Source organism: Phlebotomus papatasi, unplaced genomic scaffold (assembly GCF_024763615.1).
Source record: "Phlebotomus papatasi isolate M1 unplaced genomic scaffold, Ppap_2.1 HiC_scaffold_434, whole genome shotgun sequence".
Taxonomy (NCBI): Eukaryota; Metazoa; Arthropoda; class Insecta; order Diptera; family Psychodidae; genus Phlebotomus; species Phlebotomus papatasi.
This window is the reverse complement of record NW_026604637.1, coordinates 1718-18014: the sequence shown is the minus strand read 5'-3', so window position 1 is coordinate 18014 and position 16297 is coordinate 1718. Positions and strand designations below refer to the sequence as shown.

Here is a 16297-nt window from a genome sequence, read left to right as displayed (position 1 = left end):
GGCGAAATGTAGACCAGAATGTTGTCTATAATTTTCCCATAGAACATGATCTCATCGATTACTCAGAAGCCAAGATAAGCGAGGTTTTTTGTTTCTTAACTCGTTTTTTCATCCAGAGTGCCCAAGTAGTCATTTGTTGAGCTTCAACTATTTCAAAGAATTGTTGTATTTTGTGGGACTTTCCATTTAAAACCATATTGTAAGTGTCTTTGTGGAGTAGAGGCAGTCAAATTGGCATCTGAGTGATTTCAAAGCGTTATTATGGGAAAAATCAATTTTTTCACACTTAAACGGCAAAATCGGAGTGATAGCGTAGTCTGAGCGGAAAATGATGTATGGACGAAATGTAGAGACAAATGTGTTCTACAATTGTGTCGAAGTAATCATCAAAATCGGTTTAGCGACAGTCGAGATAATTGAGGTTATGTGATATTGAAATTGGTTTTTCGACTGTGGCGCCCCTGGTGTTGGTCCCACGAAGTTCAAATATTCTAGAAAGTTGTAGCATTTGGTGAGATCTTTCGTTTAAGCCTTCATTTATCAAAATCGGTCACATAGAACCGGAGATATGATTTTTTGAATTTCGTGAACTTTGACCCCTCATATCTCCGGTTCTATTGAAACCACAGCGCGCATACGCACCATTTTGGAAACGTCCTAGACTGGACTACAACATACTAAAATTTCATTAACTTGCACAATGCCGTTTTTGAGAAAAGTGACTTTGAATTTCGATGAATTTTGACGCTATCACAGCGCCACCTGTGGTGACTTTTTGAACTTCCATCTGAAAGTGCTCATCGAGACGAAACCAAAAAGGTAAAATTTATGTCGCTATGTTAATTAGAACCGGAGATAGAGGCCGGTCAATGTTCGAACTTTCACCCCTTATAGCTCGGGTCAGGGGTTATGGATCGACTTAAGGTTTTTTTTGTTTGATAGGTATAATCAACGGCTACAACATACTAAATTTTCAGCCCGATGCACAATGGAATTTTTGAGTTATTTAACTTTTAAGATTTAAAAATTTTCTTTTTAAAAAAAGCGCCCCTAGCGGTGGTTTTATGAACTTGCGATGTTAGAAGGGGAAGTGGCATTTCACGAGAGCTTTCCAAAAAGCCCTCACTTTTTAAATTCTGACAATTAGAACCGGAGTTATAGCCATTTTAAGAAATTTTTTTTGGACCCTTATAGCTCGGGTCAGGGGGGTCGGGGGACCTTAAGTTTGGTATTGATGGAAAGCTCTAAGGCCCAGCTATAACATACTAAAATTTGAGTCCGCTGAATGCCATAGGGGCGGAGCTATTGAGAAAACAAAAAAAGGGGGGTCTTCAAAATGGCGGAAGGAGGGGTGGGGGGTGGGGGGTCTATGCACCAAGTTGCAATTTTCACCCGATATATAACCTTTGCCGAAAACCACAAGTCGATATCTTTTTTAGTTTAGGAGCTATTAAGCTCCAAAGAGCGGCCGGCCGGCCGGCCGGGAACGTAAATTAGCCACATATATATTCGTGATCAGGAAGTGCTGAAACACATTTTGGCCAAATTTGAGGTCGATCGGACGACATGAAATTTTGTTAGGATTATAGTAGGTGAGATTTTGTTAAGAATCTCACCTAATAGAAATGTTTTAATAATGGAATTGAGGCAGTAGAAAAGGGACAGATAATCCTAACCGGCTTATGTAGGTGAGATTCTTAACGTGAGCTAACTCGGAGTGCATGCAAATTCGATTTAGAGCTGAAGTTGGGAGACGCCATTCAGTTATCTTGAATCAAATTCGTGAAATTATACAAATTTTGTATTTAAACCAAAATATCAAGGATTTGGATGAACTGATAGAAAAGTGATATATGGATGAAATGTAGACCAGAATGTTCTCTATAATTTTCCCATAGAACATGATCTCATCGATTACTCAGAAGCCAAGATAATCGAGGTTTTTTGTTTCTTAACTCGTTTTTTCATCCAGAGTGCCCCAAGTAGTCATTTGTTGAGCTTCAACTATTTCAAAGAATTGTTGTATTTTGTGGGACTTTCCATTTAAAACCCTATTTTAAGTGTCTTGGTGGAGTAGAGGCAGTCAAATTGGCATCTGAGTGATTTCAAAACGTTTTTATGGGAAAAATCATTTTTTTCACACTTAAACGGCAAAATCGGAGTGATAGCGTAGTCTGAGCGGAAAATGATGTATGGACGAAATGTAGAGACAAATGTGTTCTACAATTGTGTCGAAGTAATCATCAAAATCGGTTTAGCGACAGTCGAGATAATTGAGGTTATGTGATATTGAAATTGGTTTTTCGACTGTGGCGCCCCTGGTGTTGGTCCCACGAAGTTCAAATATTCTAGAAAGTTGTAGCATTTGGTGAGATCTTTCGTTTAAGCCCTCACTCATCAAAATCGGTCACATACAACCGGAGATATGATTTTTTGAATTTTGTGAACTTTGACCCCTTATATCTCCGGTTCTGTTTTAACCACAGCGCACATACGCACCATTTTGGAAACGTCCTAGACTGGACTACAACATACTAAAATTTCATTAACTTGCACAATGCCGTTTTTGAGAAAAGTGACTTTGAATTTCGATGAATTTTGACGCTATCACAGCGCCACCTGTGGTGACTTTTTGAACTTCCATCTGAAAGTGCTCATCGAGACGAAACCAAAAAGGTAAAATTTAGGTCGCTATGTTAATTAGAACCGGAGATAGAGGCCGGTCAATGTTCGAACTTTGACCCCTTATAGCTCGGGTCAGGGGTTATGGATCGACTTAAGGTTTTTTTTGTTTGATAGGTATAATCAACGGCTACAACATACTAAAATTTCAGCCCGATTGCATAAGGAATTTTTGAGTTATTTAACTTTTAAGATTTAAAAATTTTCTTTTTAAAAAAAAGCGCCCCTAGCGGTGGTTTTATGAACTTGCGATGTTAGAAGGAAAAGTGGCATTTCACGAGAGCTTTCCAAAAAGCCCTCATTTTTTAAATTCTGACAATTAGAACCGGAGTTATGGCCATTTTAAGAAAATTTTTTTGGACCCTTATAGCTCAGGTCAGGGGGGTCGGGGGACCTTAAGTTTGGTATTGATGGAAAGCTCTAAGGCCCAGCTATAACATACTAAAATTTGAGCCCGCTCGATGCCATAGGGCCGGAGCTATTAAGAAAACAAAAAAAGGGGGGTCTTCAAAATGGCGGAAGGAAGGGTGGGGGGTGGGGGGTCAATGCACCATGTTGCAATTTTCATACGATATTTAACCTTTGCCGAAAACCGCAAGTCGATATCTTTTTTAGTTTAGGAGCTATTAAGCTCCAAAGAGCGGCCGGACGGCCGGCCGGCCGGCCGGCCGGCCGGGAACGTAACTTAGCCCCCCATATATTCGTGATCAGGAAGTGGCGAAACACATTTTGGCCAAGTTTGAGCGCGATCGGAGGACATGAAATTTTGTTAGGATTATAGTAGGTGAGATTGTTAAGAATCTCACCTAATATGGAGTAGTAGTAGCTGCAATTTTTGTAATTAGATATTACCCTTTAGAGGACAAGACCTATATGAATTCATTGATAGTACACAGAGATCCTTGTCCACTGAAGAAATAGTCGACATAGTCCAAGTAGTGTAGACGTATAAAATCACATGCAAAAAATTGGGCGATCAATGGGCAATTTTATTGTTATCCTCTGGACGTCAAGTATTTCTTTTATAACAATCTACCCATTTTTTAACAAGACCCGTTTCTAACCATTATAAGACCCGTTTTCAGATCCAAAGCATGGATATAAAAGCTCTGAAAAGCTTACTTTGGAAAGTTTCTTCTGATACTGTAATATTATCACAAATACCTAGAGCTTCTGTAATAATTTTAGAATAATTTGACATCCACTCTTACTCCTAATTTGGTTTTCCATTCACTTAGTCTTCAAATATTAGTTATATTAAACAGAACATAACTCTCTTAATAGAATAACTACCCAAACTGATATTATATATACCCATTTATTCTGTATTAATCTTATTTTCAATTAACAGCAATGACATAAGATATTCGGATAACTAGAAAGATCATCCATCTAAATGGAATTGCATTCAATTTACGATTCCTGATTGATTTTCTCGATATACGAAATCATTAATAGTATGTTGAACTGAATTGAAAGACGTAAAGAAAAATTTTGCTATAAATCACGGTCTTGTGGAGAAAATTAAAATCGTGTTTTTTCTGTATTTTCCCTTCAATTCAATTTTCTTCTGGAGTGCAGGCATAGCCTTTTTACCATCATTCACTAACCGTCTTTGGCGAAAGGTAAGAGAAAAATAAACATTCCTCACTCTGTCTGGAGTAAAAGTGTACTTGACGGCATATGCATTAAACAAAAATTACACTTCAACCCAAAGTTCTTCCAAGCTTTTTTGCATATCGCGAGCTTTTCCAATGAATTGCCATTTATCAAAGTGCGCAAAAGACACATTCTCATCACTTTTTTGTGCCATTGGCAAAAAAAATATTTTCCCTCTAGTTTCTGACCAAGTATATAGTAAAAGTTTCTTCTACACATTTTCCCATGAAGCAGAAGCAAACTTTCCATCATTCTGGCAATTGAACACGACTGAGAGAATTGCATGTTTATTCTTGTGACGTGCTAAGTGAGTAAATAACCTCTCTATCCGTTGTAACTTTTTCTGCAACAAATAATATAAATAAGCCATAAATATCAATAAAGACTGTTAAAAGTCAACACAACTTACAGTACAGATGCATTTACAAGCAGGAGGAAAACTATCCAAATGGTAAACTTGTTAATGTTAGTTTTTTTTAAACATTTACCCTCTTCATGGAATAATTTCAAATGAACATTTCTTTAAAGCTCTTACTTTGTAAAAAAAAACTTTGAAAAAGATTTCTGGTCAGCAAGTAATTTAATTTTGACCAGTGAGTGGAGCTTCCATATTACTGCAGTTAAAAAATAAACAGAATTTGATCATTTGCAATTTATGATTCTCGATTTATTCATAGACTGACCAAATTTAATTTTTATTGCACATTTTTATCAGCATATTATGCAATCTGCTGCTGTTGCATTAAAATTGAAGTTCAAATAAAAATTATTTATTGGTTTATAACCGGTTTATTACCGGTTTATTTAACAGAGAATTCAAGATCTTTCTATAGAGTCCAAACATGATCCCATTTGACCCATTTGTTTGAGAAATACGCCTTCACTGAGGGAAATCCGAAAAAGTCAAAATAGCATTCCGGAAATGTTAATTTTACCCTGCACTATTGATCCGAAATCAGTGTAAATATTATGCATTTTAGGTGTATTGGGGATTAAAGTTATCCTCTTTCGTGTTAATTTTACCCTTAAAAAGGTATAAAATTAACATTAAAAAATGTTGATATATTTTTACACCTAAAAAGTGTTAAAATTATGAAGAAAAAAAGTTAATCACACCCCCGTTTTTTTCTCAGTGTTCTACAGCCTTTTTTGCCATTTGATCTTGAAAAACCTTTTAAGAATGGGATATTAGGGTTCAAATCAAAGGTATTTTCGTATAAGGATGAAATATCCGCTAAGGTAGAAGAAAATCGAAGGTCATCATATACGGATATTGTATTAGAGTTTCAGCAAGAATGCTCAAGAAAAACAAATACCAGCTTCTAAAAGCCTTAACCCTTTAACGACGAGACAGTTTTCGCAGACCGAAAATTAGCAATAAAAATGAAACCGATAAACAAAACTTGTGAAGCGTTTTACATCTAAATTTTGCAAAGCCGACAGAGTCTGATTTGGTGTATTTTTTGTCTCTATGAACGATAGGGACAAAAATAGCCCAAAAATTTAAATAATTTTTCTGGCGATACCAATGACAGATAATTTTCACTTTAATGAAAAATATAATGTGTTAAAAATATAAAAATTCGTCATTTTTGAGCATAAAAATTTATTATACAGCAAATAGCTGTAGACCTTCAAAAAAATCCTAGATTCCTTCAATCGTGGGGGAATTGCCGTTCAGCTTCAGTGGAAATTTTCGGAGGGAAGCTCCGTCCGGACGCGGCAACACAAACTTTAGAGTCTTCAACCCAAAAGATCAAAAAACTCACTCTTCTCCAGAGCTTTCGACACGCTCCGTGTCTTCCTCAGTGGTCGAGTGATGTCAAAGATCACTGGGTTTCGTTAATTGGGGGATCCTACAAACTTGGCGGGAGGGTTCCAGGGTGCTCATACAAATATCTCGGAGACACAGCACCAAACACTCTTCAATCATCAGGAGACAACTGAAGTTGTCAGTTGTTCAGTTGTCTCCTGATGATAGTAATGGCTGTGTCTACGAGATATTTGTATGAGCACCCTGGAACCTTCCCGCCAAGTTTGTAGGATCCCCAAAATAACGAAACCCAGTGATCTTTGACATCATTCGACCACTGAGGAAGAGACGGAGCGTGTCGAAAGCTCTGGAGAAGAGTGAGTTTTTTGATCTTTTGGGTTGAAGACTCCAAAGTTTGTGTTGCCGCGTCCGGACGGAGCTTCCCTCCGAAAATTTCCACTGATTCCTTCAATCTTCTACTTTGCAATTACGTGCAAATATAAGAAAAAATAACTTTAGGTAGTCAGCAAAAATATATTTTCTTTATGGGACACCGGTGTTCCAATCGTCCTTAAAGGGTTAAGGCCTTAACATAATACAGAAATTTACGTTCATATTTGGCATTATTGAGGACGCCTCAACAATCTTACCTATAGCAAAAAGTGAGACAGAAGTAAACATGGGATAGTTGCAAATACTGATTTATGGTTTTACTTTACTTGGCTTTATGTTGACCGTTCCTTTATTCCCTATAGTATCTATGAGTTCATATAGGTCTCGTCCCCTAAAGTATAATATCTAATTTCAAAAACCGCAGTGCTTACAACTACGCATGTTTGCTATTGCCCCAGTTTGCCTAGTATTGAAGAAAACTTCTTATGTGTACACTCGTATTCTTGAAGCTGACCTTTTGAAATTTGAACCCCAAAGGTTTATTCAGGGATTCAAAATTTAGTTATAAATTTTTAAAATAAATTGGTAGATGTTAAGGGAGAGATGGGCAATTTCAGGTATGCATTTTGAATTGGATTTGGTATATTAAGAATTAAGAAAAAAATTCGGCTTATGCTCTAAACACATTTACGACTTACGAAGAGATAGCTTAACGTAATTGTAATCAAAATAATGATTTTACTAAATTCTCATCAGTTTATACCAAACTAAGCCGTTTCGTTGGCTTAAGCCGAGAGACGGAATAGTTAGAAACTGATGGATATGTAATTTACTTATTAGTTTGACTACAAATACGGGAAGGCTCTTCTCGGCTTAAGTCGTAAGTGTGCGTCTAGGGCATTAGGCTGATCATATTTTTTTCGTATTTACAAGAGAGTAAGCTTAAGAACAGGAACCTTATTTATCTTTAATATCTACCATCTTATTATGGAAATAAAAATGTGAATTCATAAAAGCATTGTATTAAATATGATGATGTTTTTTAAGTCACTAATTTTCGTAATACTGTATCCGTAAGGTAAAGTGTCTTCTAGTCGGCCGGTTTCTCAATTCGACCGGTAGAGGTATTTATTCAATTTATTTATATTTGCACTAATATTTGGCGTATAATCTAACACTAATAGGTCAATTATTTCATAAATAAATACGAATCAGTGACAATTTTATAGAAATTCACCATTAAAACATTCAAATATTGACCACCGGTCGAGTCGAGGAACCGGTCGACTCGAGTGCACTTTACCTTATGTATTAATAATTTTCTATTTCATGCATTCTGCTATCTTTTTTTTTAACGTATTAAAAACAATTAGTTTTCCGATCCCATGTACTACAAAATGGTGAGAATGAAAAGCATTTTTTTTTGTAAGAGATATTTTTCACTTCTGTTTGATTTATACCAGTCGCGGATACTTTTAATTTCATTCTAGCCCCTCAAATCTCCACTCCATATCACGATGAGTTACATAATGGTGACAGGATGAAAATTCATCGTTTTATCTCAATGTAAATAAATCACCAAGCACGACGAAACATTGTAGCCAGTGTTTTTTTCTCTTTCTCTCTATGTATGGTTTCATAAAATTTTATGTGTCATTTTTATAAAGTTTATTGGTCACAGAGACTTCAACTGGGCGGCCTGTAGGTGTCATTTGGTCCAGAAGGATGCGGTGAGAAGTGTGGCCAGGTTTTGATCTCATCAAATAGCTTTTGTCCCGGACACTCCGTATCCCTTACTTGACGATGTCCCAGAAGTGTGTAATTTTTCGCTATATAACCCTCTTCAACTCCAGATTGGATAAGTTTTTGAACTGCCTGAAGCATCTTCTCAGGCGGAAGTTTTTCTGTGAAACAAGTAAAATGATAGAGAATGATATGAAATTTTCTGTGCATAAATACCTGAGCTGAGATAATTAGATATTTTCATTTAATTTGGCCTATCACTGTTCTTTTCACAATGGAAAATCTTCTCAAACAAGAAAACCTTTCTTGAACAGCTAAAGTTTTTCTGTTCCTTAATTAATGGAAAATAAGAGAAAGTTTTAGAGTTATTTGACCCGATTCATAATTTAAAAATCACAGCTACTGTGAAGGTATTTCGTGTTAATAATCTCCAATCAAGCTCGGATTTATAATGAATATTTTTTAATCGATCCTGACATCCAAAATCGCTTGAGTGAAGAGTGTCTAAATTCAATAAATGTATGGAACTAACAGCCTATATGATAAACATGTCGTTATCATGGGACGTAGACCCGGTACAGTACAAAGAGTCTTCATTTGGATTAATACAAATAATTTGAGATTAATAAAGAAGAAGTTTAGAAAGAAAGAAGATAATAAAGAAGAATATAGTTAAACAAGAATCCTGGTAAGAAAAAATAAATTCGGATTATGAATTCCTTAATCTAGTTTGAATCACTGGAGCTGATGATCCGTCTTAAGGAAATTAAATTAGGGTACAAGGATCGGAGTGGATAATAAGCCTAATTAGAGGCCTTAATAGAACGAAATTTGAGGTAGAAATCGTTTTCTTGGCAAATCTTAATCTTAATCTTAAAATCATCGTTTTGCATAACGCTGACTTCTGAGCCAGATCAAGAACAGCAATAAATAGAAACTCATGCAAACAATTGCCGTATCATTGGTTATGAAAATCTCATTTAACGCAACTTTGATGAAATTCGCATTTTTGAAAGATTTTTGAAAAAGAGTTTCAAATAATATTGTTCGTTATTTTTCTGGTTGAAGTCAGAATCATTATTCAAAAATATCTGAAATGCTGTCATCCACTAAATCTCACAAATACAGATTTATCGATAGTATCGATTTGATAGTCCCGAAAAGTTATCAGTCCACTAAAAATTTCCAGTGAAAGAATCATAAATTCCATAAACTAAAATAAACTTATCACTGGCTTTTTAGCCGAGTTTACTACGGAAAATGGTTGTGGATGTAAATAGAGGATGACTATGGGAAATTCAATTTTCTTCCACATACATTTTCACATAAGGTACATTTCAATTGAGGTACGCATAAATTTTCCGGTCAGTCTGTTGAGTTTGAGGGAATAATTCCATGATATACAACCCAGGTACATCCACGGGCATAATACTGCAAAGTACTCTAGCTGAAAAGCTTATAACCCAGGAATCCCCAGGATTGATGATATTTTCAGGGCAATTGTGCTGCAAAATAATCCCCAAGGGAGATACTCAAACAGAACAATATTTCACCCATAGAGTCGAACAAATGATGTACTCACCTCTCCAGTCGCCGATTAAACATATTCCCACACTTTTGTCATTGTAACGTGGAGCATGTGCACCAATCACAGAAAAGCCACGTCCCTGTTAATGCAAATGGAAATATTACAGTGGTATATGTATTTCCTCAGATATTGAATCTATAATTTACGGTCATGTCAAAACCTATCCGATATTTTCATCACGCATTGTATGATGCTCATGCAGAGTTAGAAATGGAATGGACATATGGACCGCATGACGACGGTTGACTAATGTTTTCGAAATGATTTTAAATTGAAACAATTATCGAGATATCAGTTGCAATATCAGCGACTGAAATTCATTAACTCTCAACTTAAGTTTATACCAGTTCATTAATTTATGACACATTTATCGATACCTAATTTGAAATGGTAACATTGACTTGCTCTCGTGCATATTAGAATCTAATATCCAAAAATTGAATGTTGATTTACAGTCATATGATTTTTAAACAAATCAAAAATCTATGTTTGCAAAAATAAATTAAGAATGCACACAAGACTCTTAGGTTCGTATTTAGTAAAGGAATTCCATCACAAGGTGGACTTTGTTATACAGCATCTTTTTTAATTGTGACATATTTGACCCTAAGTACTCATTTTTGATTAAAAAAAACACAATCTAAAGCGAACATTCTTTGGAAAATCCGATTACAAAAAGAATAAGTGTTCTAACTTATTCTACAACCTCTTACAGGATGCATAGATTTTGTAAATTAATTTGGTCAAAATTATTATCTCCTATAAGGAAACTATTTTATTAATTAAAAAAAAAAACAAAGCTCCAAAATTTAAATATGAATATATTTTCCATATTTCTAGTTGGCTGGAATCCCTTACAAAACTTTTGAAGATTTATGGAGATTCATGAACACCATCTATGGTAAATCTTTTAGGCCTGACTCTTTTATCTTGGGGGACATCAATTTTTGAAGTTTTAAGCTGTCTATACACTAGGAAAAATATGGATGAGTGGCCCTTCAATAATACTATTGATAAAAAGCTTCAATTATTGAAGAGAATTATTGAAGAAAATGCCTCCACACAGGAACTAATACGTTTCAATATTGACAGTTCGTGTCATCTCTCAAGTTTTCTTGCGGCTTGAGATTATTTTTCGTGAAAATTTATTATTTGGCTGCTGGAAAAGCGTGGAAAGTGTTTGTTGAAGTTCATTGAGATAGTGTTTAGTGAATATTAGTGGAAAATTGTCCAAAAGTGCGAAGGAGAAGTGTTTTCGAGAGATGTTTTTTGTAGTGGGATTCAACCAAGTTTTACTAGAAGTTTTCACTCGTTTTTTTTTTAATTATTGGTAGTAAACCTCTTGTGCATCACTGTAGAGTTATTTAATACCATATTCCAATTTCCAAAATGATCCGACACATATCCGGACGACAATAAAGTTTTTCAGAACTTCGAGACATAAAACATAACCTCAAACTTTGCTCAAAATAAATTTCTGAAAAGTGTACAGCAGCAGGAAAATTCTGTAATTCACAAGAGTGAAAAGCATCAGTGCGATGTGTTTGTCGTTCTAGAGAAGTGGTGCAGCAGTTTGAATTGGTGACTGAGGGATTTGCTAGCTGTGCTCAGTTTCCTTGATGGAGGTATTGAAGTGCTGAAAACCGAAGATTGTAACAATCTGACAGCAGCTGCCGGAGCCGGACGGGTGGATGCTGCGAGTCCAGTGTCGGCTGAGAAGTTAGCCCACATCGCCCTGATGATGAAAAAACGCGAAGTTTTTCCCTGATGAGGCAGCTGAGGGATATGTGGCTGCTGTGAGTCCAGCCTCGGCTGAGAAGTTATCCTTGATCACCCTGATGATGCAAAGACTGCGAAGTTGTCCCTGATAACACTGTAGAAAGTGCCAGTGGGATGCAGGATCCAACAGTTGGTGGTTTAAATACATCTGGATGTCTTTAGTTCCACATCCAATAAACATTCTCTTCATTTAGAAGTTGAGGGACCCTCATATCCGGCTGTTGGATTATAGATATTCACAAGCAGGGACTGTTCTGACTTGTAAGTGCTTCTGCTGCCCAATGGTTCATGGATACACTCAGAAGCTCTTCCTGAGATTCACAGAAGGGACTTGCAGACAGATTATGGATTCGACTCTGCTCCAGAAGTACAAAAAAATCTCAGAGAAACAAAAAATTATTGTATGTATAAAATTGTGAAGACTTTTTTATTTAAAATTTTTTTATTAAAAAAATAAAATTAACAAAAAAATAAACAAAAATCTCTTTCTTTTTTCCAATATTGTGTCACTTTAACTGTGGCTCCCAGTCTCTTTCCTTGATAAGATCTCGCGCCTTATCTATTCCTTGATATTTTCCTTGTCTGTCAGCCAGTGTTCAGGTTTATATTGAAGAGATCCACGGGTTGTGTTCCAACTAAAAAACTCACGGGACCTGCTAATGCAATAGAATGTCTCATTTCCATCCCAATTCAATTCTTTACCTTGATCTGTTCTCCAGCTGGATGCTGGGATTGAGATCTGCTTTGTCTCAGAAGCCTCAATCCATGTCCAGATGCTCAATTTACCCCCAATTTATATCTGAACAAAAACTTTCACCAAAACTGGGGTAAATTCCACTAGGAAGACACATTCCCTGAAACACACTTTTTTCTTTTTGAACTTGCACCAAAATCGACAAATAACATTTTTCGAATATTCTGCAACACAAAATATTCGAATTTACGTGAAAACGAAAATTAATATATTGAAGAAAATATCTAATGAACTTGATATCGACCATTTCTTCCATATTCCACTTCAATAATATTATGGAAGAATAATATTGATGATATTTGTCTCAATGTGTAGGGGTAAACAATATTGAAAGACAATATGGAAGAAAAGTCATCCATATTGAAACGAATATTGAAGAAATTGCCTCCACATTAGACAAATTTTCTTCAATAATCCAAATTCATGTCCATATATTTTGCTAATGTGTAGGCAATTTTCATCAATATTAAATATTTATTGAAAATATTGATGAAATTTTCTCCTAATGTATAGACAGCTTTAGACTATTTTCCCTACGTTTAGCTACGTTTACCTAATTTATATTCAAATTGAATTTGTTGGAACTTTCAGTGGACACACATTAATATACTTGTAATATGTTTAACATCTCATTAAATAGGGTAAGTGTGTCAAATTTCGGCAAGCTTCTAATTTCGGCCACTTTGACTGTAATTTCGGCCAAGCAAATAAATTAATTAAAATTATGTATGTAATCTTCGAATAGTCAATGAATTCATTTTGCTTTTAAATATTTATTCATTTTAAGATGTATTAACACAAAGACCGTTAAATTTTAGGTATAATTTGAATTTAAATTGCGTTGTAAAAACTCAGTGTGGAAAGAGTCTTACAAAAAATGTGACGGATCACTAGCAGTCTTGTGATTTGTAGTGAAGTGCAGAAGGTTTGCCTTCGGTGTTTTTCATGAAAATCGATTAGTTTTCATTAAAGATTCTTTTTGTTTATGTTAATAGTGAATCAATCTTTAAATTTCGGGTAAAATTTCCCAGCTGGATCCTGTATTTCGCGTAAAAAAGTATATACTTTGTGAGCGTCTCTCCAGTGAGGTAGTGTTGCCTATTTCGGCAACATCTTTTGCTTTCCTAAATTTCTTATTCATTTTATGTTTTTTTTTTTCAATTTCTGAATTCTATAATGTCCATAAGAAAAAAAAACATCGCTTCTATGAAAAAGATGATGTGGAAAAGGCCTTGGAAGAGTTCAGGAAGGGCAAATTGCTACGGGAATCTGCGCGTAAATTTGAGATGGTACTCTTCAGGTCTTCAGGACAAATTACACGGAAGGTTTCAGGACTTGTGGGTCATATAAACGTATTAAACTAAATATTAAACTCGTTTCGTATGACGTTTTGAAATTTTCTATTCGTTGTTTCACAAAAGGTGGTCAGAAAAAAGGTGGCCGGTATTTCACTCAAAGTGGCCGGAAAACTACCCAAAGCAATGTCCACATTTCTACTAATTTTTCAATATTTTAGGAACTGATTTAAAGAAAACAAAGATGATAAACTAGTTTTCAAGGTTCCACACAACTCTCCCGAAAAGGAGGTAACAAGAAATATCAATATGTATTAAAAATATTGCATTTCAAATTTAGGACTTCAGTGCTTATTTGCAACTATGCCGAAATATGGCACACTTACCCTACCACACTTCCCTGTAATATAGGGAGTTCACAAAATCACAATTATACAGTTCCTTTTTTTCTCATAAACGCCATTGTTCATGTTGATCAAATTTTAGATTTAGACATTTAGAGTGTTATAGTTTAGGCTATAAAGTCTCTCAAAAGTGAAGTGGACTCGTTGTGGTTACTTACAATATAACTGGAGGTATAGGGGGTTAAAGTTTACGTAATTCAATATGCCATATCTCCGGTTATATTTGACCTAATCTGATGAGTAGGGGCGCAAACAAAAGCTTTCATAAAAGCGCTACAATTTTATAAAGTATTTGAACTTAGTAGGACCAACATTAGGACCGCCATAGCCAAAAAAGAAATTTTTATAAAACATAACTTCAATTATGTCGACACCAGCTTAATCGATTTTGATGATTATGTCGCCTATACATCACTTTTTGCTCAGATTATGCCATTTGTCCGATTTTATCGTTTTAGTATAAAAGGGATGGTAAAGCGTGTCAACGTTTGCGGAATTATTGAAACCGTGACTTCAAAAATACACTCAAAAATACTTTCTCGTCATTTACGGTTTACCAGTTCACTACAAATTTGAACCGATTTATAAATCACATAAAAATGCCTAAAATAGCATAGGATTAATACAATTGATTTGACGATTGATTTATTGCTTCATAACCGATTAAAATCTCTGTAAACTTGTCAGAAGTTCCAAGACCTTTATAAAAAGTAAGGTTAAGAAAGAGCTCAATTGTGAAGTTTTCAGATGAATTGTTCCTATGCGTAAGTTTTCATTAAAAATCATTTTAATTGAAAGATTTTCGCTTAGTTATTGATATAAAATAATACTTGGCCCACCAAAACATGTTTAATCATGCTAAAATAACATTAAATGTGGAAGTTTCAGTATGGGGAATAATTTGCTGAGTTCCTCCAAAGGAATTCGAAGGAAATTGTTGTGTCAAGAAATTGCAGTTGGGAGTCTTTTCATGAGCCCCCTTGCCTACAACTCTTTCTTCTGGCTTTGGGGATTCTTTTGCATAACAGATAAGTGACTTATAAGGCATTTTATATTACACATTTTCCGGAGTCATTCATAATCAAAAATCTCGCGGCACTATTTAAAATTCAGCAAATTTCTTGCAAAATGTGTCTTGGCTGTGAGAATTTTCAAGTAAATTCTAGAAATCTTATAACGCTCAATTGGCTAAATTGAATTTAAATTTAAATTATGAAAATACTAGTGTGATAGCACAGTTAAACTTTGAAAAAAACTAAGTTAAATTGTGAATTTGAAAATTTTAAGCTTGCTCTAATATAAATGTTACTAGTGATATATTCGACTTGAAGTATTAAATTAAATAAATTTTAGAAAAATTATAATTAAATTTCTGAGTACTTCTGTCTTAAGACACAGAAATTCTCAATATGACTCTAAAATACCCAAGAGTATATTTTTCGAGATATCTTAGAAAACTACAAATTAATTAAAACATAATTAATTGAAATATGAAATTGCACTATGTTAGGGCGAGATGGGGCTACTTTGAGCTGTAGACGATACATTTTTATAGGATTTCATCGCATATTCCTAAAAGAAACTGGGTTTTAACTTGATCTAATTTGGATAGACAAAATAAATGAGGATCAAAAAAAAATTGTAAGGATCAGCTTCATTAAGAAATGGACGAAGAAAACGTATAACAATTTAGCCCCATAGCTCAAAGTAACTCCACCTCCCCCTACTCTCTATAATTATATTTCATTGAATTATTTGAGAGATCTAGATTAAAAAACGTTGCTTCTTCGTATTTAAGGACTATAAAAAATAAATTACCATGTAAATATTTCCATCTCCTCCAACGCCAAAGCTGTATCCGATGTCATTCCATCCTCGATCATTTTGATGAAATTTTTGCATGCTTTGCATAGCTTTGATACACTCACTGCTACTGTGGCATTCTTAATTAAAAGATAACTAAATATAATTCCAGGTCAAGTCCAGCAGTGTGATGAATGGAATCCACAAGTATAACCTACCTCCGGGAATGTAGGAATGATGGATGATAACGAATGGTGCTGGTCCATTGAATGTCTCCACTAATTTCGGTGGTGCAGCCCCCCATTCACATCGGCTCACAACGTCTGGAGGATAAGGGATTTACCGAGAAAGAGTGAATGGGTAAAATTATATGAAATTTACTATACCATTTTGAAAGATTAAAATACTTCCTCACTATTCTTATTCGCTACAGAGGAACATTCT

General features: G+C 35.0%; 1 protein-coding gene across 1 annotated transcript; it reads right to left on the bottom strand.

The window, feature by feature from the left end:
• Nucleotides 1-8116: 8116 nt before the first annotated feature.
• Nucleotides 8117-15993, bottom strand: LOC129809206 (peptidoglycan-recognition protein LB-like; the record flags this gene model as incomplete). Its single annotated transcript, XM_055859022.1, is given in 3 exon segments — nucleotides 8117-8391; nucleotides 9813-9897; nucleotides 15869-15993. Coding segments are annotated over 3 exon segments (428 nt in total), but the record flags the coding sequence as incomplete, so codon positions are not given.
• Nucleotides 15994-16297: the final 304 nt, after the last annotated feature.